At 33.2% G+C, this 26,243-nt stretch overlaps 1 protein-coding gene across 4 annotated transcripts in view; it reads left to right on the top strand.

The window, feature by feature from the left end:
- The window catches only part of PARP8 (poly(ADP-ribose) polymerase family member 8), a 187,726-nt gene that overhangs the window by 85,898 nt on the left and 75,585 nt on the right, over positions 1–26,243 (top strand). For all 4 annotated transcript variants that reach the window (XM_007972040.3, XM_007972032.3, XM_007972048.3 and 1 more), the window contains 5 exons: positions 3,312–3,349; positions 10,465–10,554; positions 11,112–11,182; positions 12,650–12,727; positions 13,960–14,054. In XM_007972040.3, coding sequence (XP_007970231.1) covers positions 3,312–3,349; positions 10,465–10,554; positions 11,112–11,182; positions 12,650–12,727; positions 13,960–14,054 — 372 coding nt within the window. The remainder of the gene's footprint in view (positions 1–3,311; positions 3,350–10,464; positions 10,555–11,111; positions 11,183–12,649; positions 12,728–13,959; positions 14,055–26,243) is intronic.

Genomic DNA, 26,243 nt, shown 5'->3' with positions numbered 1-26,243 from the left:
CTGTCGTATTTATTATGTATCATATTCTCTGGTTCCCTCTAAATTAATCATCCAAAGGTATTGCCTCTGATATATATATATTTTTCTATTTAAATCTTATTTGGCATTAACACGATGTTTGGCTCACACCAGGTACCGTAAAGTGGTCCTTGAGTTAATACTGGGATTAATGGTTTTAATTCCGGTGCTTTGAAAGGCTGAGGCAGGAAGATCACTTGAGGCCAGGTGTTTGAGACCAGCCTGGGCAATATAGCGAGACCCCTGTCTCTACCAAAAATAAAATAAATTAACTGGATGTGGTGGTGCAAATCTGTAGTCCAATCTACCCAGGAGGCTTCAGGGGACAGTTGCTTGAGCCCAGGAGTTTGAGGTTACAGTGAGCTATGATCCAGCTTGGGCAACAGAGCAAGGCCTCGTCTCTAAAAAAAAATTTTTTTAATTGAACAAATTTGCTTTATGAAAGAAAAATGTATCAAACTTGGTCTCATTACTAATCATACTTCTTTTCTACTCATCTACTTATTCAGTGTTTTTTGTTGTTGTTGTTGTTGTTGTTGTTTTTTTATCTCTGCCTAATCTCTTTCCAAGGACTGAGCAGCATGCCAGGGATTTGACTGGTGGAGTTGGGAACTCTATTCAAGGACTTAAGATTCAACTGTCATAAGGACAAGATGAGCCAGGGAACCCAGGGTATAAGCTGTGTTGACTCAACGTTCATCCATCCATTCAAATTTATTGAGATTTGTGTTATAGCTCAGTATACGGTCTGTCTTGATATTCTGTAGTTATAGTGTTCTATGAAAATCAGTTTCACATATTCTGTGTCTTTTTTTTTTTTCTTTTTGGTTTGGTTCTGTTAATTACTCAAATTATGATTGTTGAGTTGTTCATTTTTCCTGTATTTATATCAGGTTTTGCTTCATATATTATGAAGTTTTGTTATTAGGTGCATACACATTTATGATTGGTGTGCCTTCTTCCTAACAAACTGACACTTTTATCATTATGAATGATCTCTATATCTTCAGTCCTCAGTCTTCTGATGCTTATTGTTTGCGTGGAGTATCTTTTCCATTCTTTGCTTTAAATCTGTATGTGTCTTTATATTTAATATGGATCTCTTAAAGATAGCATAGACCTTGCTTTTTTATCCATTCTGGTAATCTTTTCCTTTTATTCAGTGTGTCTTATTCCATTAACATTCAATGCAGTTATTGATATGATTAGATTCGGGCTGTATTTACTTTTTGTTTTCTATTTTGTGCCTTCTGTTTTTTATTCCTCCTTTCCTGCTTTCTTTTGGATTAAATCTTCCAAAATGATTTTTAGAATTATTGTGTAATTTATCGATTAGCTTTTTAAGGAGTTTGTGTGTGTGTGTGTGTTCATGTGTACTTGCTATAGGGATATTCCCTTAACTTTTCTGATAGCTATTATTTAGGGGTAATATATCATTTTACATCGTATGTAAGGATTTTGCAACTTCATTTTACATGATATGCAAGGACCTTGCAACTGTCTAAGACCATCCTACCCATCCCTGTTACAATGCTATAATCATATGTATGTGAAGTGCTATAATTTTACTTTTTAACAGTCAAATATATTTTTAAAACATTTAAAAAATCGTGTTTTATATTTACAGTTTTCGGTGCTTTTGATTCTTTTGACTTTCCGTCTGGTATTATTCATCCAGAAGAGCTTTGTTTATGACTTCTTATACTGCAGGTCTACTGGGGACCAATTTTCACAATTTTATTTTATCTGAAAGTTGCTTTATTTTGCCTTTATTTTTGGTGCATACGTATGTATAATGTGTGGACTGAATGGAGAATTCTGGCTGGACGGTTGTCTCTTCACCTCCCCAAAAGTCAACGTTGGTTCTTATCACTGTTTCCTCGTGTGTAATGTGTCATTTTATTTTTCTCTGACTTCTTTCAGAATGTTTCCTTACATTTGGTTTTCAGCAGTTTGACTACTTGTACCTGGCTGTAATTTGCTTTGTGCTTTCCTATTTCAGATTTTCTGAGCTTCTTTATTCAACACATCTTTGTATTTCACTCAAGTTGGAAAATTTTCAGCTCTTCTTGATATTTTCTGCATTATTCTTTCTTTCTTCAGCCTTCAAAAACTCTAATATACAAATGTTTGCTCTTTTGCTAGTGCTCCATAAGTCCCTGATAGTCTGTTTTTGTTTGTTTCTGTATTCTTCAGGTTGGTTTTTCCTTTACATCCTTAAGTATACTTATGATAACTGTTTTAACATTATGGTGGGCTAATCCCAACACTTGGACCTTCTTTTCTCTTGAAAATAGGTTACATTTTTCTGTTTGTACATATATTAAGTGATTTCTGATCATATTGGATTCACACTGTGAATGATGCTTTGAGTAGATTCTGTCTTCTGTATGTTCCTTTAAAGAGAAATAGTTTTGTTTTGTTTTTTCTTTTTTTGTCATAACAGGAGGATAATTTGGCTGAAAGCAAACTAAAATTTGACCTTTCTGTGGCAGGTGGCAGCTTCACTGATGCAGTCAGATAGCTGATGTTAAACATGTGCTGTGTGTCATGCACCAAAATAAATGATGACACTACAAATATAAATAGACGTAGATCTTAACCGCATGGGGCTTGCTATCTAGTTGACAGAGATAGAAAATGAACAGATAAATATGTTGAATTTTCATGTCATATGAGATAAGGACATAGAGGCAGAGGGTTACTGAGAAGGGAGTTGTGCAATTGTTAAAATATAATTTAAAAATTGTTTTGAAACAACTCAATCCTTATGAAAACAGAATAAAGTTTATATATATGTGTGTGTGCGTGCATGATGAAAGACTGATAATATTACTTATACTTCCATTATATTTTGTTAATTCTTTTAGAAAAAAACCAAGATTATCCAAAGTACTTCATATTTTGGGGAAACAATATTATAAATGTTTAAATTCTCAGGTGCTATACTAAATAAGAGAAATACTTTTTTGGTAAGAAAAGATGATTTGATGAAATCTGAGCAAAGAAAATAAATGATCGTATAATAGGAAAAATAGACCTTGCTGAAATAAAAGACCTATCTAAAGATAAAGCCTTGTAGGGAGAAAGATATTTCAAAACGGTTAGACTAAGATTCATTTAGACTAATGGAAAGTGTATTTAAAAAAACATGTAAGTTTCTTATGTTGGATGTAAAAGTGGTTTTATACTTATATCTGTATAACTGAATGGGTAATATCGGATTGGTCTGTCTTTTATAAAAGCCTGTCTACCTTAGCAGTAACTTGAACCTTTTTTTCTTGTTTTAACAGTGTATCCTACGCAGTACATGTATCTGAAGATTACCCAGGTATGGTTTTCTCGTTTTATTACAGATATTCATATCAGGGTTCCTTTGAATATTTTTTTCTTCTGGATATGTAAAACACATATAAACGTATCAAGGGATGAAACATTGGTAGAGGAAGCCTTAAAGCTATAGAAGAATTCTGCCGACTGCCTGCGAAGTCTTACTCTGAGACACAGTGCAGAATCAAAATAATTTCCCAATGAAAAGTTCTTTAAAGATTCCTATGATGGTTCCAGGCTGTACATTTACATCATTACAATTAAAATAAATATTCTCTCAATGGTCTAATTGTTAGTTTCGAACATCATTTGGCCTTTCAGAATGTAAAAATAATAGGTAACACTTATTTTCCAGTCAGTTTTCTAAGTGAGTGTGTGTGTGTGTATCTATTTTTTCTTTTTAGTATTAAAAAATAGTGATTAGTTCGTAGTTTGGTATGGAGATAATGTAAAACTTACTTGTTTAGCATTTAAGTATTTTCTGCGGCAGTTTGCATTAAGCATTTAATCATTTTATAAGATTGTTACATTTGAAAATACTTTCTTAAGTCACCAACTTCCTTGCAATTATTTTGCTATGCTCTCCAAATGTTTTAAGCATAGTATTCTATAAAACTGTTGTACAGTTATACAATGAGGTTATTCATTAAGGCTATGCCTATTTTTAATAGCAATACAAAAAGTGTTCTAAAGAAATTTTACTGGAAGAACCAATACAAGAAGTATTTATAAGAAAAATGCTTTTTGTAGATGGTTAGGCAATCAGCCCTGTCTGATAGTATAGCATGTTTTTGATGATATGTTTGCCGAGTATGTTATGAAAATAGAAGCCCCATTATTTATTGTAAATATAAAAATTAATGTGCTTTTCATCTGAGGCAGATCATAGAGATGTCAGCCATGAGAGGTACAGGACTTTAAGTCAAGGTAATAGAAATAATAGTACAAATTAAAGCCCAAGTTGAAGACACTAAGTGAATTAATCTGTAGCACAGAATATGTATGGTAGAAGATGCCTTTAGTAAACCAAGTGGACCAAGTGTTTAGCTCCCTCTTGTGGTCAAGAGGTATTACTTGGGCTTTTTCTCACTTTAAGGGAGCCCCACCTGGAAATGCCAATATACAAACATTGAAATTCTAAAAAAAAGTATTGATTATCATTTGTGCTCTGTTTACTGAATTGTCTAATTGGAGCAAGTTTGCAATGAATTTTCAATATAACTTCATTTCCAAAAGGAAGGAGTGTAAGTATATATATTTAATCTGTTTGGTGAAAGTAGGTTGTTATGCTGCAATAAAATACAATTACAGAAGACGAAGATTAGTGCATTCTGGTTTAAATACTGGGGCAGAATTTTCAATTGGTTGACGTAACCAGTATATCAAAATCCACTGTCCAGTGGACAGTATTCCAAGTATTTGCACATACATAATTTCATTTGATTCTCAATGCCAGTCTGTATGAAAGGCAAAACAGGGCAGTTTACAGTATAAATTCATACTTAGAGAAGTGTACTGAGAGATGGTAAGTATTAAATAACATTTTCCCAAAACATGTAGTTTGTAGATAAAAATCAAGTCTGTAATTCAGTTCTGATTCCCGTTGCCTCTGGGGAAGTAGTGTTAGTATTTTTATGGAGCTTTCTTCACAGTGAACGTTAATATGATAATGTTTTCCCCATTATTAAATTTTAATCTACATTTATTTGTACTAAGAGTTGTTGGTTAATATGCTTGACTTTTTAGGTAGACATCTTGTTTTATAACTTCTATGTTTGTTCTTCCTTTCCAACATTTATACCTGTTCTTGTTGGCACTGGAATAATTTTTAATAATAGATATGAAAGTTGGCAGCTTTGTATCTTTTCTCAAAATTAGTGAGCATGCTTCCAGTTGTTTTCAGAAAGGAAATTACTCTTTTTCTCATTTACCAAGTTTTTTTTTTTTTAAATGAATATTAAGTCTTTATCAAACTACTGTTTGGCATCTGTTGAGGTGGTATATCTACTTTTTCCTTTAAACAATAAAGTAACAAATTATATTAGCAAATAACTCAATGTTGATCTATGAGAATTATGTGTTTTGTCATATACTTTAACATTAAAGACCTTAAGTTGCTGAAGGAATTAAACAACTCTTTGAGCATTTGCTAGAACTTGCAGACAAATCTGTCTGAGCTTTTTAGGGATGGTTCTGGGGCAGTTGTCTTATTTTTCTGCCGTGATTATTATCTCTTCTGTTTTCCTATTTCTTAGTCATTTTAAAATACGTCTTCTTCTTGAAAGTTTCTATGTTGGTGAAATGTCCAAATTTTTTAGCAAAAGTATAGTATTTGGTCCGTAATTGTAAAAATCTTCCATGTCTCTGGTTATTTCTCCTGGCCCATTTTTATTGTTTAAATTTGTTCTTGTTCTTCCCTCCGTTGGTTTGTCTTCCAAATAGTTTGTCCATTTAAAAGAATATTTCAAACAAATAGCTCTTTTTAATGTTGCATCCAACTTCTAAATGCAGTAATCTTGATACAACATTTATTAATTCCTTCTAATAATATAGCTTAGGTCCCCCCACCTTCTCCTGGATTATTTGGATCAGTAATTAACTAATCATCTAAGTTTGAACATAGGAAATTTTCTTTGCTCTATGAAAATGTATCAGTATTATCCTCCAAAGTCAAGATTACATCATTCTAGCTTATGTCCCTAGGAACAGATTTGTCCTTTTATGATTGTGATCTATTAATTAACTTGTGCCATCTATTGAAATTTATTTCATAGTTTTAGTGAAATGAAAATTTAGAGGGTCTTTATTGAGTCAGCATATATAATAGCATGTATATAAGTGAAATACTAAATGATATGTTGACTGTTCATAATTAAGTGAAGAAATAGAGCAGCCTTCTGATTTACTTGTACTTCTTTGTGTATTTTATACTGAAGACAGTTTTTATTTTTTAATGTAAGAGAATGGATTACACAATAGCTGTGTGTATTACAAGTCACAGGTTGGCTCTGCTATAATGGCAGAACTCTTTAATTTTCTCTTTCCACTTTTAATTAGGAAGGCTTACCTACTGTTGGGAGTGGACTCTCTTATCCCTAGTAGAGGAATGAAGGGGTACTTTCTGGATCCTCTACTACCTGTGAGTCCAAAGAGTCTTGACCTACATGATATACTTGAGCATTAGGTATAGCTTGTGAATAAACCTCTTCAGTGAAAATTAGAATCCTATACAGTCTATATCAAATTACAGCCCCGAAAATGTAATTGTTTTTATACCTAATAAGCATTTATATTTTATAAGATATTGCAACTTTTTAGTGACAATACTTTCCATATTTAGAAAAGCACATGGTATAGTGACAAAACATTGATTTTTGGATTCAGGCAGATTCAAGTTTTATCACTTACTAGTGTATAGGTAATTAATAAGTAATTTGAGCAAAGTATTTAATTTTTCTGAGCCTTAGTTTTCTAGTATTTAAAATAGGGATAATAATTGACTGTGGTAGAGAATGAGGTGAAATTATAGAGAAAATTCAGCAAAAATATTGAGAATGTACATGAAATCAATATAATTATTTTTTAGAGTTATAATTATTTATCTTAAGTTATATAGCAGTGAGGGGTGGAATAACTTGACTTAAATGATGCTGTATTTGAAGCAGAATAAAAGCAACAGTTTAAGAAATACTAAACACTATAAAACATACACATTAAAAATCTGTCCCCAGAGGTTTTCAGAAAAAAAAAAAGGAGGGGAGCTTAGAAGTCAAGATGGAGAATTCCAGTGAAGGAATTTGAGTTTAAAAACATTCTTATTCTGTCACTTACTCATTTTATTACTTTAAGTCCTTTCTTTAACACTTTTTACACTCCACTTTCTCCTGTAAACAAATATGTTGTTTTTACAAATGTCCAAATAATTTGAGGAAGATTTAGAAGGAATTAAGCAACAACAAAAAGCCAATAGAATGGATTCATACAGATGGGATGATCATCAAAGATCATGTGCAAACTTCTCATTCTATAGCTATAACTGTGACTTAGGCTAAAGGAGATCAACAGCTAGTTGGCAGTAGTGTCTAGATTTTTCTAAATCTTAAAATATTTAATTGTCAAAGATTGAATATATTCAAGGTATACAATATGATGATTTGATGTATGTATACATATGTAGTGATTACTACAATCAAGTTAATTAACATATCCATCACTACCCATGTTATACATTAGGTCCCAGAACTTGTTGATTTTATAGCTTTAACTGAAAGTTCGTACCCTTTAGCTAATATCTCCCTGTGTCCCCCAACCCCTGGTCACTATTGTTCTTACTCTCTGCTTATACTAGTTCAACTTTTTTAGATTCCACGTAGAAGCGAAATCATGCAGTATTTATCTTTCTGTGTCTGGCTTATTTCATTTGGCTTATGTAACGTCCTCTGTGTTCATCCATGTTGTTGCAGATGGCAGGATTTCATTCTTTTTTAGTTGCTGAATGTAATATTCTGTTGTATATGTGTACCACAGTTTCTTTATGCAACCGTCCATTGATGAACACTTAAGTTGTTTCCACTTCTTAGCTGTTGTGAATAATGCCACAGTGAACATGGTGGTGGAGATATCGCTTCAAGATACTGGTTCCATTTCCTCTGGATCTTAAAAGGATTGCTAAACTGGGTAAAGTAGAAGAAATAGATAAATTCCTAGAGACATGCAACCTATCAAGACTGAATCATAAAATAATAGCAGGCCAGTGATCAGTAAAGAGATCAAATCAGTAATCAAAAATCTTCCAAAAAGGAAAAGCCCAGGACTAGAGTGCTTTGCTCAGAGCGAAGTGAATTCTTTCAAATAATTGAACCAGCTTCTAGATTTGATGTGCTTTCTTTCCTGTCCTACGTTTCTGATCATAAATTGGGTCTGTCTCTGTGATCTGATCTGGCCTATTATGTAATAATGGCAATTTAATAAATAATATCATGAAACCTGGAAACATTTTTATTTGGGGTAAATTAAGCCAAAATAAGAAATTACATTTCTTCTAATGCCTAAACACTAATCAAAATACAAACCATACAGAATCTCTTAGAAAATGATATGTTTGAAGGCATAATGCTGTCAAGCCTATGCAACATACAGTCACCAAATTATATTCTCTTGAATCAAATCTCACTGTCTTCCAGTGTTGACACTTTACGTAAAGCCATTTTGATAGAAAATCCTTTCTATTTAGTTATTCACTCCCCTGTTTTCTTAAACATAATGTCTTAATTAACTTGCCTCTTGGTGTTTTAGTAAAATCTTCGTCATTCCATGATACTGTGAAATTGCATGATGCTATCCACCTTGCGGATTCTTCTGGATCTTCTAATTGGTGGCCAGCTTTTGTTTCTGTTGTTCTAATGCTCCCTTCTAATACTCTTTCTCTCCTAAATGTTAGCTCCAGGGAATCCATTGTGCACAGGGAAAACAGATAATTAGGTTTTATATTAAGTAGCAACCGACTTCAAATCAGTGAGACTCTGAGTGAGGGTTTAAGACATAATAAAAAAATTTGACTCTAATAGGCATTTTTGATACTGAAAGTATGAGGTTCCCGACAGAAGCGACTCTAGATAAGTGATCAAAGTCTCAACTAATGAGATAATTAAGTTTATATTAAACCTGTTTCTTAATCTGTGGTCCCACTCAATAAGCATGAAAACCTCATATCCTCCATGAAAATATTGGAAAACTAAATAAAGCAAAATTTGTGATTGCACTAATCAAAATAATGAGGCAAACGTCTTTTGTCTCAAATCTAATTCACATCCACTCCTGCTTAGCTCCCTGACTGTTAAAGCCTTAGGTCTGTTGGCAATCTTTTGCAGCTAATCTGTACATACAGATCACTATCATTCACTCATTACTTGGGGTCTAAGAATGCTACAGGTGTTTCTTTGGAAATAATGACTTAGAGATGTATTAATTAAAAATTGTGTTCTCACTGTACTGACACAATATTATGAAAACTAGGCTCAAAAATATCTTTTAATGTGCATTCACTGTGTCATAAGAACAACTAATTTTTCCTAGCAGAAATTGATCCATGCTTCTATTATGTGTTCGTGCTACTTTATACTATTTAGTAGGTCATTGATGGGTGCATTATAGGACCATTATTAATGAATTGATAAAGTATGTGTTAAAAAGCTCTTCTGAGAGATGCCTTGCAATCATCAATGAGCAAAGAAAAATAAATACCTAGAAATTGTATTACCATACACTTGGAGACCTGTATTCATCAGAGAAAGAGTGCTAAACTCATAAAAATGTTATTTTTTTTAAGAGGAAACAAATAGTGAATAATAAATTTAAGGACTCCATGGACTGATTTAGTGTTCTGTGCACTCAACTTGTATAATACATGTAGATAATTTAATTCACGGAAGAATGATAATTGTGAGACTATCAATTTAAAAATATGTATTAGAGCAATATGGAAGGTATGATTTACAACAAAGTCTTCAGCTCAAATTTTTGAATGATTTGATAATGAATCTTTCTTTATTTTATTTTTTATTTTAGAGATGGGGAGTTTCACCATGTTGGCCAGGCTGGTCTCAAACTCCTGACCTCGAGTGACCCGCCTGCCTAGGCCTCCCAAAGAGCTGGAACTACAGGCGTGAGCCACCGTGTCCGGCCCACTAATGATTTTTTTTTTTTTTTAATTGCAGCAAGTGCTTTTCTTTAGTTTTCTCTCTCTACTCACTAACCCTGCTCCCTATAGTAGACGCTAATATTGGGAAGGACCCTGTCCAGTGAGTTAAGGTACCGAGTTGCATCCAAATGATTCATTGCTATAAGGGATATTAGAGATGCACCTGGATAGTCTCTTCAAAATCTGTATTTCACCAGGAGATACAAACGTCTTTAAAGAGACTATTTACAATTACTTCACACATAAATCTGCAATTTACTTTATCATATTTTTTTAGTTTAATCAGAACAGTAGTGTGTGGTTTATGAGAGTTGGAACTAAAGTGATGTATATATAAATTAGCTATTATTTTTATAAAGGATGTATTTTTTAAACTTATGCCTTTAATTATCCTTTTTTTTTTGTTTTTTTTGCAGATAATACATATGTGTCAAGTTCAGAGAATGATGAAGATGTGCTAGTTACTACAGAGCCAATACCAGTAATTTTTCATAGAATAGCAACAGGTAATAGTAATATTATTTTTTATTCTAGGTTAATTTTTTAAATTGCATTATCCTTTTTGTTTGTTTGTTTCATTTAGCCAAGATAAACAGATATTTATCTTCTGTATCTATAAATCCAGTCTCCATGAAAATTTTCTATCTAAAGTATATTTTTTAACAATTTTGTAAATGCATAAATTTAAAATAGTTGTAAAAAAGTTCTGTTTAAACGTATATGCTGACATTGCTGTTGTAAAAGTATTTTCTTACATAGTGACAGACTAAATATTTTAAAAGCACACTTACAGCAATGAAGATACCATGAATTATAGAGTGAGAGCTGAAAGAATTTGTAAAGCAGTTGTTTAGTTTAATCACATCTTTCTGCACAGTGAAAAATCAGAAAAGCTTGCATATTGTGTAACTCCTCAACATGACATGATTTCGAAATATCCCTTAATTCATTTTCGAAGGAGATGGAATCACCTAAAGGGTGGTTTTGTACTAAAACTCATGAATGCTTGGTGAATAGCATACTAAATACCATAATATATTTTTTAATTATAACTTTCTTTCAGAATTAAGAAAAACGAAAGACATTAACTGTTGCTTATCTATAAAATCCAAATTACAAAAGGAAAATGGGGAGGTATGTAAATTATATTTTTTATTTTCTAGAAACAATATAGATACATTTAAAATTTACTGGGTATGTGTAGTTAATAGCATCATTAGTGAGACTAAAATGGTATATGGTGAATGAAACTCAAGCTAATGGCTCAGGGGTGTTTGGTATGGTAGGAAGTGGCCTAAAATTAACTTTGAGAAGAAAGTTCCCTTTAAAATCATAGAAAGAAATGTCTGGTTTAACTCTAAATAAAATGTATATAAAGCTTAACTTATTCTGTATTCTTTCATCAAACAGTGTAATTAACTGAGGAGCACTTATGTAACTGATTTATAGGTACACATGGCTATACATGATTTTGATGGGATCCTTAAAATTTTAAAAGATGATTTCTTTAGCCAAAGTGACACTGAGGGTGTACATAGTCTTATTTTCTGTCAGTATTTAAAAACACAAGCTCATCTTTTCTTTCTGTTTCCAAAGACTTTACTTGAATCTATAAATAAATATCAGGATATTAAACAAACAAAATGAGTGCAATGGGACCAGCAATTCTTTGCTTTCAAAATTATGCATTTGATCCAACTCTCCTCTTCTAGTTAGTGTTGCACCATTCATTGTTCCCTTCTTTATCCACATTGAGAATTATTGGTTGAACAAAAGGATTGCTGAAACCAAAAATGGTTAGAATTTTATACAACCCTAATTTCCTTTTGCACATTTTTTTGTTTGTTTGTTTTCCTTAAGAACTTGAAATTAAGTCTAGAAGTTTAGGGATGGTTACAAAGCACTGGATGAATGGATTCCTGCGTCCAAATACCTACATTTCTCGTGTGTTAATAGGGCCAGTGATAGGAATACCCCCATGAATTTTCATTGTTTGTGCTTCAGACACATGGCAGATGTGGTTCAGTTAATTAGAAATTCAAACTTCAAGTTGAAGTATATTAAATTAAATACCCTCTTGAAATCTGAATTCTGAAACAAATAATTTCTGTATATCAAAAGTTCTCATAATATGTTTCATATTTATTTTCATAATTTGATTTTATATTATTGCATTTAAAGTTTCTTTTTTTTCATACCATTGTTTAGAGTTGGCAGAAGAAGTGAGAACAGCCTGGGACAAATAATGTTGAGGAGCTTTTTAATAAAATTGAATTAGTATAAGCTTGCCAAATGTTTTATCAGAGCAAAACTGAAGGTATAATTGATTATACATAAGTTTTTAATATACATCAAATACTGAATTGTGTATTTCCTATAAAATCAGTGAAAGAGAACTTTCAAAGCAGATGTGCTGCTGAGTACACTCACAAAGCCATTTGTCTCCCACTACCTTTTGTTTTGGGGTTATACTGCACCAAGAATGTTTTATATATAAAATCCATAATATATGCTTAAGACCTGCCTATTATAGCCTCTTGCTATTTTAGAAAGATTAAATAATTTGACCATTAAATTGTTTTCTTACTTTATTATTTTAAGGAGTCAAGACAGAATAGTACAGTGGAGGAAGATTCTGAAGGTGACAATGATTCCGAAGAATTTTATTATGGAGGGCAGGTAAGGAAACCTGGTCTTACAAATACCTAATCTTAGAATTCTAATAGCCATGTTGTCCTAGTGATAATCTGTGCCTGAGAGTTAAGGTACCTGTGTGTTGTTCAGGGTTCTGTAACTAACTAGAAAATCTATATAATTTATCTTTGCACATTTTCTACCTATTTTTAGAAATTAAGGTTCCCTTGCAGTCCTTTTAATTGTAATCATTTATTTACATTGAAGTCATCTTAATTCATTACAGAGATTTTGCAGATAGCATTGTATTATGCTTTTGACTTGAATTTCTTAAGCATGTTGTGTTCAGTCACTATTTTGAGATAATGACACTTGTAATAAAAGTGTATATTGTTAGTTTTAAATAGAAGCTGCTTAACTTTTATTAAATTTGATGGGCCGAAATTACTGAGCATCTTCATCATTTGGTTTTTGTATTCATTGCCATTGAATTCTTGGTGTTGAAAAATTGTTATGAAGAATCATCATATTTAAATATATGAGAATAGCCTAGCCACATATATAGAAGAACTCCTCAGAAGTTTACAGGATAATGCTAAACTTTAAAACTGAGCAATTGATTTTAGGGTGTGGCTATATAATATGTGGTTCTATTTCTATAAACTCCTTGAGCAAATGTGCTTTATAAGTTGGATAGTATAATGGGAAGGTAATATGTTAAAGAAGGACATTAAAGCTAAAATTATGTAAAAGAATGCAAGTAAATTTATTTATTCAGAATGAAAAATTAGTAATTTGTCAATCAAGCATGTGCAAGGCTACAGAGAGATGATATAATAAAACGGGCTTTCGTCTCTCCAGGAATGTCTTTCTAGCAATGAGATAGTTTTCCCAACAAAATGATTCATTTACCAATATAACGTTTTAACATTATGCAAAATCATTCCTGTTTGATTTTTGTTTACTAATTCTTACAGAGGGGAAGTAAATGATTTTCTTCAGTCTTGATGTTCATTCTAGAAGTTTTTTAGATTATCTGCCAGACACTTCACTAGGTTTTTACATTTGCTTTTTCTTTGTATTAATATAAACTAAAGTTCCAACCATAATCAATTATTCTATTCATATGTGAACTTAAGGATATTAGTGAATATATTACTTTAATGAAGCTAAAAATGCCCATGGCAAAACACACAGAGAGACCTATCTCAAAAGGTTGCTTCAGTTTTTGATTCCCTTCACCTCTGAGACACTTTTAAATTATCCCTTTTCATCAGGTGAACTATGATGGGGAACTGCACAAGCACCCACAACTAGAATCTGATTTGTCAGCAGTGAGAGAGATATATGGGCCACATGCAGTTTCTCTCAGGTAAATACATATCACTGGTGAATAAAATTAAAATTTTATAGTGAGTCATTGAAATTTGCTTTTGGAGTAATTTAAAGTAAAGGACCAATTTGGGGTTTTAATTACACTTTAAAGTGTTTTAGAGAGTCTACTGTTTCTCCTTATACAAAATGACATATTTATGGCTATGTTTTTGATACATGTTGTTTAAGAGTACATTGATTGCATTAAAAATTATTTTGGAGAGTTAGTTTGAAGATGTGTCAATCTTAAGTAGTGTCATAATTAATTCCTAGAATAGATTTGGCCCGCTGGGCCCATGCTGTTATCGTAAATCATGGCCACATGCTTGTGAAGGATAAAAGTAAATAATGCCTACCTACTGGTATCCAAATTACATTGTCATCTGGTCCCTCAAAAAAAAAGTGTAACTTTGCACAGTACTTGTTTGAATGATAATGTATTTTATTCTGTAGTTATTTATTATTTGTTGATAAATTTACACATCATTTTTATTGCTTTTAATCATTCAGAAGACCCTACCATCCTTACTTTTCTTTTTTCTCTTTAATGTAAGAAAAAACCTTTTCTGCCACCATAATAGTTTCCAGGAATCAGCTCTGGTTATTTCAGATTTCCATTCTTTGATTACAGTGTAGTCTCGAAGTCTCCATGGAATTCCAGACCTCTTTTGTAGCCTGACCTCAGACTGGCCCCTTTATGCACCCAGACTACCCAAATATGCCATATTTCCTCTTCACTTTGGACATTTGCATAAGCAATTCTTTGATCAGGGAATGCGTCTCTTCAAATCCCACTGCTGTCTCTATTTAAGCCCCAGTTCATGGGTCAGCTTCTCTGTGAGCCTTCTTGGAATCTCCAATGCAGATAAGTTCCTCTGTTCTCTGGACTTCCATCACATTTGGCTCTTACCTTGTTTATTATTCGTCTCATGTCTTTTAATTATTTGACTTACGTCTCCCCCTCTAGACTGAATTCTGTGAATGGTTGGGCAGTGCTTTTTCTTGTTCATTTTGTTTTGGTTTGGATTTTAATTCTTCATGTATTGTGGTACCTAGCATAACATGGGACATGCATGAAATATAGGCTGCTGGCATCCTGATTGTTTTCAGTGGCAACATCTGAAAAAAGACGTTCACATTATCTGGTTGTAACTTCTTCAATGGACATATACATATTTTGAGAGGGCAAACAAATAATTTTAATTGGAAAGTACAGCACAGCTGTAATTTATAATTGCCAAACATTTTATTTTAACTGCAGAAACAGAAACTCCCTACCATCTGCAGTCTAAGATAAACTGGGATTGTATACCCAGACCATCTCTATTCTACTCATGAAGGTATATTAGGCTACATTGAATGAAAGTGTTGGGATTATATTTGGAAAAGCGAGTCTTTGCAAACTTCAAAGTTTTAGCAAATTAGCTTCAATAATTTCACACTGATCTCTATTATGGCTCCAGATTAGGTAATGTGCATATTTGTAAGTGTTACAGAATGAATATATGAAGAAGGCAATTGGGACTATCAATACATAGTCCAAAACAATGGCTGTTTTTTGTTTTGTTTTGTTTTTTAACAGTAATTGAACTTTGCTTGAAAGCCTACAACTTTAATTTTAAGCACAATAATCTCCATCTCTATATACACCAAAATATGTCTATGGGATATAACTAACAATCATAATACAACATAGACTTCAACTTCCTTTTATTTGAAATATATAATTTGGTTGCTGGACGCGGTGGCTCACGCCTGTAATGCTAACACTTTGGGAGGCCGAGGCAGGCGGACCCCCTGAAGTCAGGAGTTCGAGACCAGCCTGACCAACATGGAGAAACCCCATCTCTACTAACAATACAAAATTAGCCGGGCACAGTGGCAGGTGCTTGTAATCCCAGCTGCTCGGGAAGGCTGAGGCAGAAGAATCGCTTGAACTCAGAAGGCGGAGGTTGCAGGGAGCCAAGATCGCGCCATTTCACTCCAGCCTGGGCAACGAGAACGAAACTCCGTCTCAAAAAAAAAAAAAAAGAAAAAGTATTTTTGTTTAGTGGACAACTTTAGCTCATGTTGATTTCTTTTATAGTTTAATATTTTTCTAAAACATATTTCCATGCTGTCTAGGCCCCAGTCATATTGCCATGTATAAATGAAGGTCTTTTTTTGTTTCTTCACCAAGCATTTGTTAAGTACCTGTGATGATCTGCATTAGTATTTTCTATTATTAAAGTTAGTGATAATTGTTCACTGCTGAAATTAGTTTAAAAAATGTTTGGAAATTCAGTCAAATGAAGTATCTAAAGTCATATCAGTGTTTTGAATTTTTTTCCCCTTACCCTTTTCACTTGTAATAGTTTTGGTCCAGTTTAAATCTTAATGAATGTAAGCCATGTTCCTGTCTGCTCTAGATTTTCTCTAGCTGTAGAGGATATTTCCAAAATAAATAACTTCCTAGAGGCTTCATGGAATAAAGGTGAATCACAACAGGACTAGTTTGATTTACTTAAATGAGAATGAATTTACTGTCTAGTCTCAAATACTTAGGCTTGGATTCAAGGGAAAAGAGGTGGGTAGTTAGGCAGAAGGTCTTGAAATCATCTTCCTTGCCAAGTTCTAAGTCTGTTGAAAACAGGCTGTTCTAATTAGCTGTTCTTTTACCTAATTGGAGCTTACAAGAACTTAATGAAGTTTGAAGAGCAAAAGTACCTCAATATGCACAACAGGCTATTAGTAGTAATTTTTTTTTTTTTTTAAAGCAACGTCTAATGAGAAAGGCAGCTAACCACATCTAAGTTCTATGTAAGAGATGGAAGTAACTGAGATTGCCTAGGCAAAATCCTGAGGTTGTTGAGGCAAAATCCTCTTAAAGAAGGCTGAAAGAAGGTGTAGAAAAAGTGAGTGATGATAGATACATTACTTAAGTAGGTAATGACAATTCTACCTCGCCATACTATCCAAAAGCCTACTACTGGCTGTTGAATCATACATGTAAACATTGATGATAATTCTGATTTATACTCTCTTGTATAGGAAGTGAGTTAGGTCTTGGGGCAACATGAACTTTTGTGATCAGTCTGAATAAGTGTCATCTTGAATCATTCAACAAAACACATTTTGTATTTTTCATAAAATGTATCTCTATATATTTATGAAAATAAAATTGATCAGTGTCATTGGAAAATAAATTAAAATTAGTATTTTTAGAAAGGGAATTACAGATCAGAAAATTCATATTTGTTTAGGAAAGAAATGATTCTGATAGTTTGTGAAATTTAAAACTTCCATTTAATATAAAATATTCTTTGCCTTATGATCATGCCATCTTTCATTTAGAAAATTTAAGTCATATGAGTAATAGTCTAACCTTTTTATTGTGACTAATGCTTAATGTAGGCTGGAAGCTTCTAAAATTGTGACTGTTCTATTGTGACTGTTCTGTTGTGAACAGTCAACTGTTGTGACTATTTCGATCACTTTTTGTGCACAGACAATTGTAATCGGGCCTTTTGAGGATAATGTTTGGGAAACGAGCGTTCTGATGATTTGGGGTGGCTTGAGGAACCTATATCACGTTACTCATGCCCACCAAACATGTATCTCCTTTAAAAAACAAAAACAGTAAATGAAAGGAAAGAAAAAAGTGCATACCTCAGAATGCACTGCTTTAAATTCTCTAAATTTCTAAATTTTCATTTGTAGTGGCCAGTAGGACTGCTTACGTATCTTCTGGTTCTCCTGTTCTGGTCTTATGGTAGGATTGTATTTCCTTGTACTCTTTAATATTAGGCATGGACATATCACTAATTTTGGCCAGTCATATGTGAGCCAAGTGCTAGTGTATTAGTTCCCATGTCCCCTCAGCTCTGCTTCCTTGGGCCCCTTCGTGACAACAGTGAGCTGCCCCACCCTAACCCCCAGTTCTATATTACCCATAAGGTAAGAGTGAGATGCAAATCTTTTTTCATGTTGAGCCACTGAGATTTTGAAAATGCTTGTTACCACAACATACCTTAGCCTACATAGATGTATATCATTCATCAAAAAAGATCTTGGATTGAATGTTTTGTAATCTCCTTTCTAGCATATTAAGTCTTCACCCTCTGCCTCCAAGCCAAAGAATAAAAACAGTCTGACTCTGAAAATCAGGGAAATGATGACAGGAGGCACAGAGGGGAAAGAAAGGAGAGAGCATTTTCCCCAAACACGGGGACATAATCTAGATGTAAGCTTTAGGTGCTCAGATCCTAGACACTAACCACTACTTCCAACGCAAGGACTTTCTCCTAGCAAAACTGAGGATTGTTAAGCTGACTGCAGAGTTCTAGCAGTTGTTTATACTGTACCTCTTATGCACAATTTTACATGAGCTTCCTTTCTTATCTGGATCTAATTTTAAAATTTTTCTCAGCCCTGTTGTTCTTTAGAGAAATGTATAGCTACCTTGGATACAGTCTTGCAAATTCTTTAATCTGCCAGAATTTCTTCCTGACTACTGAGTTTGCATATTTCTTGGCCCATTCACAAACATGTCTCCCACGCTGGGCAAAAACCACACAATGAGTAGGCATGCAGAGATAGACATGCAAGCTGTTGAGTTTCAGATGACACGGGAAGGTATATGTATCTTCACAAAATATCTGTCTTCTCAAAATATAACCATCCAGTTTTTGAAAGAAGAAATAACCAAGTAGTAATAGAGGCTTACTTCCTAGGAACATGTGGTAGAGTTTCATGCATGCACGTGTGTGTGTGTGTGTGTGTGTGTGTGTGTGTGTATGTATGTGTGTTTCCATACAGTTAATAAACGAAGGCTAGATATCTGAAATATATTTTCATAACCAACACAATGACTGCTGATTTTGATCAGGCTGCATTATAAAACATCATAACAGTGTAATGAATAAGCTGAAGCTTTAAAGATAAAGGAGGACCAATATATTAAATTTTAATATATTGTAAGTGTGTATGTGAATGTCTCATGAGTGAGGATATTGTCTTGAGTAGTTCCATTAAAAATAGGAGAACAAATTGCTAAGAATTCTAACACAGTGGCTCAAAAGTCCACATTCATTGAAAAAAAAACTTTATACATATATGCTTAAATGAGCTAAGTCACATTTAAATATCCAAAATCAAATTACCAGATTTCAAGAAATGTAGATTAAAAGAGTAGCTCACCCCAAATTTAATGTGTCACTACATGTCAGGAAAGAACATTTGTGGAGGCATTCTTTTCAGACCAGAATGAAACAATTTCATTAGATCATTTCTGTATTGTTTCCCTCATGTTAAAAAAATTCAAATTCACCAATTCGATGTTATCTTTTCACAGTGAAGAAATATAGGCAGCACATGAAATTATTTTGAGTTATTATATATCGAATACTACATTCAGGACACAATCAGATATCTAGCTTCACAATTCAAGTTATAGTCATATTTCAAGCATTCAACTTGATTCTGCATTTGCTATTCATGAGATCCTGGGCCGCTGAAAGTTACTCAGATATAGAAGCAATCCTGATGACTGGGTCGCTGCATCTGGACAAACTGTAATCACGCTTTGTAATCTCTGAGTGAGAAATATGAAATTATTGGCATTATATAAAAAGGGCATCACAACGGAAATGGGTTTGCATATACATAGAGTCATTTGTAAATTCTTTGAAATTTGGCATACAAACAAAAAAGTATAACTATTTATAGATCTACATCTACAGAATCCAGTTAATTGCAAACCTTTAGGGCCTCTGCCTCCTTAAAATTCTTTATTCATGCTCTGCTATGGTGAAGAAGAGGAACACTTGCAACCCTTCATTTTCTTTTTTTGGAGCGTTAGAAATTGGGAAGATACTTTTAACCAAAACGTCATTTAAGAAATCATATACAAAATACTTACAAATTCACATGTAAGTGGTTTTAAAGGCATGTATGCACATTCTGATTATTCTTTTATGGTAAATTCCATTGAAGTAATCTGAAAAACTATTTATGGAGAAAACAGTTGTGGATAAGGGTCATACTGATATATATTTTTTAATCTTCCTGCCTGTAAACATACCAGCGTTTTGCTAATGTAAATAAGTTCAAAAAAAATGTTTTATGTTTTCCTCCCATAAAATCAGCAAAGATGGGAGAAAAAAAAATGTCTGATGATGATGAGAATGTAGAAAAGGTCATGGTGATAAACTGGCTGGTGTAATTATAAGTTATTGTAGCCATTTAAGACAGTAGTTAAACAATATACATCAAGAATCCCAAATATGGTTATAACGTTTATTTAAGCCAATGATTCAAGAAGTGATTCTACGAGAAGACTGATACACATAGATTTTTTTATCCAGTTGCTATTTACCAATATTTATACTGTAAAAAAATAAAAAGGAACCAAATATTTTATTATGCAATTATGTATAAAATTATAAAATTTAACATTATAAAATTTTATATTATATAAAATCCATAATTTTATAATATATTTTATATTATATAAAATCCATAATTTTATAATATATATTATATTATAAAATTATGTATTGTATTATATAAAATATAATGCAATATGGGAAAAACAGCTGATCATAGAAGAAGTGAAAGAACAGAATCGAAATCTTTATATATTACACTGTATAATTCTTATATACATGGAAGAGACTGGAATGAGATATAAGCAAAAAGAATTATGTCCATATGGTGATAAGACAGATTATTTTTGTGCATTTAAAAATTTCTCACATTTTATATAATGAGCCTTTATTACCTTTTTAACCAGAAAAAGTAGGCATATGTTTTTAGAAAATCATAACATTTTTCATAAAATAAGTTTTACACACAATTTAGAGTTGATATATAAGTACTGTTTTTACTCTTGATTTTCCTATTTCTATTTTCTTAAAAATATCATTTTAGCTTCCATGCTTTTTTGGTAATCTGCTTGTCAGTATATTTGCAGCATTTCCCCCAGGATATGAATATTTTTGTATTGACTCCTTCACTAATGGGTAATTTTTTCTCCTAACAACATGCTATAGTTTACTTAACTGTTTCCTTATTATTCTATATTTATTTTCTCAATTTCTGCTCTTACACACATGGCTGTAGGTAAGACTTTGAATATATTTGTTACTATTTTCTTAGGATTAACTTATGTTAGTGAAGTGTGGTTGTAGACAGGGCCTCTTCACACACCGAAACTTTTCTTAAACATCATTCATCATCCTTCCTCATTGTTCAGTTTAGTGGCTCTTTCTTTTTACATGCCTCACAATGGATATCGGATCTATTTTATTTATTAAATATTTGCCAGTGTTCAGGGTCATTCAAATTACAACAATTGGGCTGTGAGGTTTGTTTTGAAGAGTCCTGTGAACTATAAATGGTTTTGTTTTTTAAAAGGGTTGGAGAAAGAAAGAAAGAACGAAAAAGAAAGAGAGGAAGGAAGGAAGGAGGGAGTGAGGGAGGGAGGAAGAGAGAGGAAAGAAAGGAAGGAAGGAAGGAAAAGAAGGGAAGGAGGGAAGGAAGGAAAGAAGGAGAGAGGGAGGCAGAGAAGAACGAAAGAAAAGAAAGAAAGGAAGGAAAGGGAGGAAGAGAGGAAGAGAGAGGAAGGAAAGAGAAAGAAAGAGAGAGGAAGGAAGGGGGGAGGGAAGGAGGGAGGGAAGGAAGGAAGGAGAAAGAGAGAGATAAAGTGAAAGGAAAGAAGGAAGAAAAAGAAAGAGAAAGAAAGAAGGAAGGAAGGAAAGAAAGAGAAAGAAGAAGAAAGAAATGAAAGAAAAAGAAAAAAGAAAGAAAGAAAAGAAAGAAAGAAAGAGAGAGAGAGAGAGAAAGAAAGAAAGAAAAGAAAAGGAAAGGAAAAAAGAAAAAGAAAGAAAGACAGGAAAGATGGATGCAACAGAGGCTGTATGTGGCCTGAAAATCCTAAAATATTTACTGTCTTCATCTTCACAGAAAATGTTTGCTGTACCCTGAACTAAAGGCAGAGATAAAAGTATTCATTTGCTTGGCTCTTATTCTTGTCGTACTTTCTGTATACTTTCATATCGAAATTTGCACATAATCTTATCCTTTAAGATTAATGTTTATCATGTAGTATAGACATTATTGATGCTTTGCCGGTTTTAAAAAATTAATTCCTATGTAAATATTTATTCATTTATTTATGTAACCTTTAAAAATATTACCATGAATAAAAAGTGCAATTTCCTTAAAAATGGAAATGTGCCCCCCTCTCTCTCTCTCTATATATACACACACACACACACACACACACACACACACACACAGAGAGATATATATGCATTTATTTAGTTTTTGAGATGGAGTTTTGCTCTTGTTGCCCAGGCTGGAGTGCAATGGCACGATCTTGGTTCACTGCAACCTCCACCTCCTGAGTTCAAGCAATTCTCCTTCTTCAGTCTCCCAAGTAGCTGGGACTACAGGCATTTGCCACCACACCCAGCTAATTTTGTATTTTTAGTGGAGATAGGGTTTCACCATGTTGGTCAGGCTGGTCTCAAACTCCTGACCTCAAGTGATCCACCCACCTTAGCCTCCCAAAGTGCATGAGCCACTGCGCCCGACCAATGTTGTAATATATTTTTAAGGAGAGGACAGAGAAAGCACACAGACTACCTTATATTTGGATATGCTGACATTATTTTGATCATAGATATCAAAAAGCAAACAAATCTCCCACATTCCCTTTCTCATTAAATTACATAAAATCATTTAATCAGTACAGATTTCTTCTCTGAACCCTACAAAAGGGATTATATTTTATTACTTGAATAGTCGATTGAAATTTTTATTTAGTGCCAGATACTGTGCTTTACACAATTTTTAAAATTTTATTTTTAATTGACACACAATAATTGTACAGATTTGTGGTTTACGATGTGATGTTTCAATACATATATACGTTATGTAATGGTTAAATGATGGTGTTTCGCATATCCATCACCACAAACACTGATCTTTTTTTGTGGTGAGAACATCAAGAATCCTTTCTTCTGGTTAATTTGAAATATATATTATACTAGTGTTTGCCATAGTCACTCTACTCTGCTATAACTTATTTCTCCTATTGAACTGTGATACTGTATTCATTGACCAATTTCTCCTCTTCATCATCTTTCCCTTTATGCTTCCCAACCTCTGGTAGCCTACTCTGTACTACTATGAGATCAGCTTTTTTTAGATTCTGCAAATGACTTAGACCATGCAGTGTTTGTCTTTCTTTTCCTGGCTTACTTTACTTAACACAGTGTCCCCCAGGTTCATCCATGTTGCTGCAAATGGCAGGATTTCCTTCATTTTTATGGCTGAGCAGTATTTTATTGTGTATATGTACCACATTTCATTATCCATTCATCTAATAATGGACACTTAGGTTAATTCTGCATCTTGGCTGTTGTGAATAGTGCTGCAGTATACATGGGGGCACAGATGTCTCTTGGACAGACTGATTTCATTTCCTTTGGTTAATTGCCCAATAGTGGAACTGCTGGGTCATGTGGTAGTTCTATTTTTAATGTTTTGAGGAATCTTCATACTGTTTTCCATAATGGCTATACCACTTTACATTTCCACCAGCAATGCAAAAGGATTCTCTTTTCTCCACATCCACATCAGCATTTGTTATATGTTTTATCTTTTTGCTAACAGCCATTCTAATTGGAGCGAAGTGATATCTCACTGTGGTTTTTATTTGCATTGCCCTGATGATCAGTGATGTTGCACATTTTTTTCATGTACCTGTTGGCCATTTGTATGTCTTTTGAGAAATGCGCATTCAGGTCTTTTGCCTTTTATTTTTATTTTTGAGACAGAGTCTCACTCTGTCACCCAGGCTGGAGTGCAGTAGTGCGATCTTGGCTCACTGCAACCTCTGCCTACTGGGTTCAAGCGATTCTCATGCCTTGGCCTCCTGAGTAGCTGGGACTACAGGTGTGTGCCACCACACCTGGCTAATTTTTTGAATTTTTATTAGAGATGGGGTTTCGCCATGTTGGCTGGGCTGGTCTTGAACTCCTGACCTCAGTAGACCTGCCCCACCTGGCCTCCCAAAATGCTGGGATTACAGGCATGAGCCACCACGCCTGACCTTTGCCCCTTTTAAGATCAGATTATTAGTTTGTTTGTCTTTGTTCTTGAACTGTTTGAGTTCCTTATATATTACTGATATAAACCTCTCATGAGATGCATAGCTTGCAGATATATTTTCGCCCATTCTGTAGGTTGTCTCTTCACTGTGTTGTTTCCTTTTTAGTTTGATGTAATCCCATTTGTCCATTTTTGCTTTTGTTATTAGTGCTTTTGAATTCTTATTCAAGAAATCCATGGCCAGACAAATGCCATGAAGCATTTTCCCTATATTTTCTTCCAGTAATTTTATATTTTTGGGTCTTACATTTAAATCTTTAATCCACTTTAAGTTGATTTTTGTATATGAAGATAGGGGTCTAGTTTCATTTTTTTGCTTGTGCATGGACAGTTTTCCCAGCACCATTTATTGAAGATACTGCCCTTTCCTCAAGGTGTGTTCTTGGAGCCTTTGTTGAAAATCAGTTGGTTTTAAGTGTATGGATGTATTTCTGTGTTCTCTATTCTGTTTCATTGGTCTACATGTCTATTTTTACACTGGTCCCATGCTGTTTTGGTTACTATAGCTTTGTAAGGTATTGTGATGTCTCCAACTTTGTTCTTTTTGCTCAGTGCCTTGGCTATTTGGGGTCTTTTGTGCTTTCATGTGAATTTTAGGATTTTTTTTCTATTCCTGTAAAGGATGTCATTGATATTTTGACAGGGATTGCATTGAATCTGTAGGTTGCTTTGGCTAGAGTATGGATGTTTTAATAATATTCTTCCATCCGTAAACAAGCAATTATCTTTGCATTTTTTGTGTCCTGTTGAATTTATTTCATTAATGTTTTATATTTTTTATTGTAGAAATCTTTCACCTCCTTGGTTTAATTTATTCCTATATATTTTATTTTTCATAGCTGTTGTAAATAAGATTTGTTTTTTCATTTATTTTTCAGATAGTTCATTTGTGGTCTACAGAAACACTACTGATTTTTTTGTGTGTTGATTTTGTATCCTGCAATTTTACTAAATTTGTTTATTAGTTTTACAGTTTTTTTTGGTGGAGTCTTTAGAGTTTTATATATGTATGATCATATCATCCACAAACAGGAACAATTTGGCGTCCTCTTTTTTAATTGGATATCCTTTATTTCTTTCTCTTGCCGGATTGGTCTGGCTAGGACATCCAGTACTGGGTTGAATAAGATTGGTAAAGATGGGCATCCTTGTCTTGGTCCGTATTTTAGAGGAAAAGCATTGAGTTTTTCCTTATTCAATGTGATGTCAGCTGTAGGTTTGTAAATTTGGCCTCTATTGTGTTATATTCCTTCTATAGCTAATTTGTTGAGAGTTTTCATCATGAAGTGATGTTGAATTTTATCAAATGCCTTTTGTCTGTTGAAATGATCATAATATTTTCTTCATGATTCCGTTAATGTGATGTATCATGTTTATTGATTTGCATATGTTGAATCATCTTGTACTCTCTAGGATGAATCCTACTTGCTCATGGTGTATGGTTTTTTTTAATGTGCTATTGAATTCAGTTTGCTTTGTTGAGGATTTTTGCATCTGTATTCTTCAGGAATATTGGCTTGTAGTTTTCTTTTGTTGTTGTTTCCTTGTATGGTTTTGGTATCAGGGTAGTGCTGGCCTCATAAAACAAGTTTGGAAGAATTCCTTCCTCTTCAAATTTTTAGAATAGTTTGAAAATAGTTTGCAAAGCACAGATGTTATGATGCTTTGATGGTTTTTAAAAAGGAATACCTATGCAAATCATTTTTATCCCTTTCTTTATGTAACATTTAAAGATATTAACCATGAAAGAATAAGAGTATAATTTCATAAAAGTTGCAAATGTGCTCAATGTTTTAATGTATTTTTAAAGGAGAATGGAGAAAGCACAGAGGCTACTTTATATTCTAATATGCTTTGGTTTTTGGTCATTTATATTAGAAAGCAAAAAGATCCCCTAGATTCCTTTATTCATTAAATCACATAAAATTATTCAGTCATTAAAAGTTTCTTCTCTGAACTCTATAAAGTGCCACAATTATGTGTTATAATTCTATTACTTGAATACATAATAGACATAAATTTTTAGTGA

This window comes from Chlorocebus sabaeus, chromosome 4 (assembly GCF_047675955.1).
Source record: "Chlorocebus sabaeus isolate Y175 chromosome 4, mChlSab1.0.hap1, whole genome shotgun sequence".
Classification (NCBI taxonomy): Eukaryota; Metazoa; Chordata; class Mammalia; order Primates; family Cercopithecidae; genus Chlorocebus; species Chlorocebus sabaeus.
Note: the sequence above shows the minus strand (reverse complement) of the source record. Positions and strands in the feature narration are given on the sequence as shown.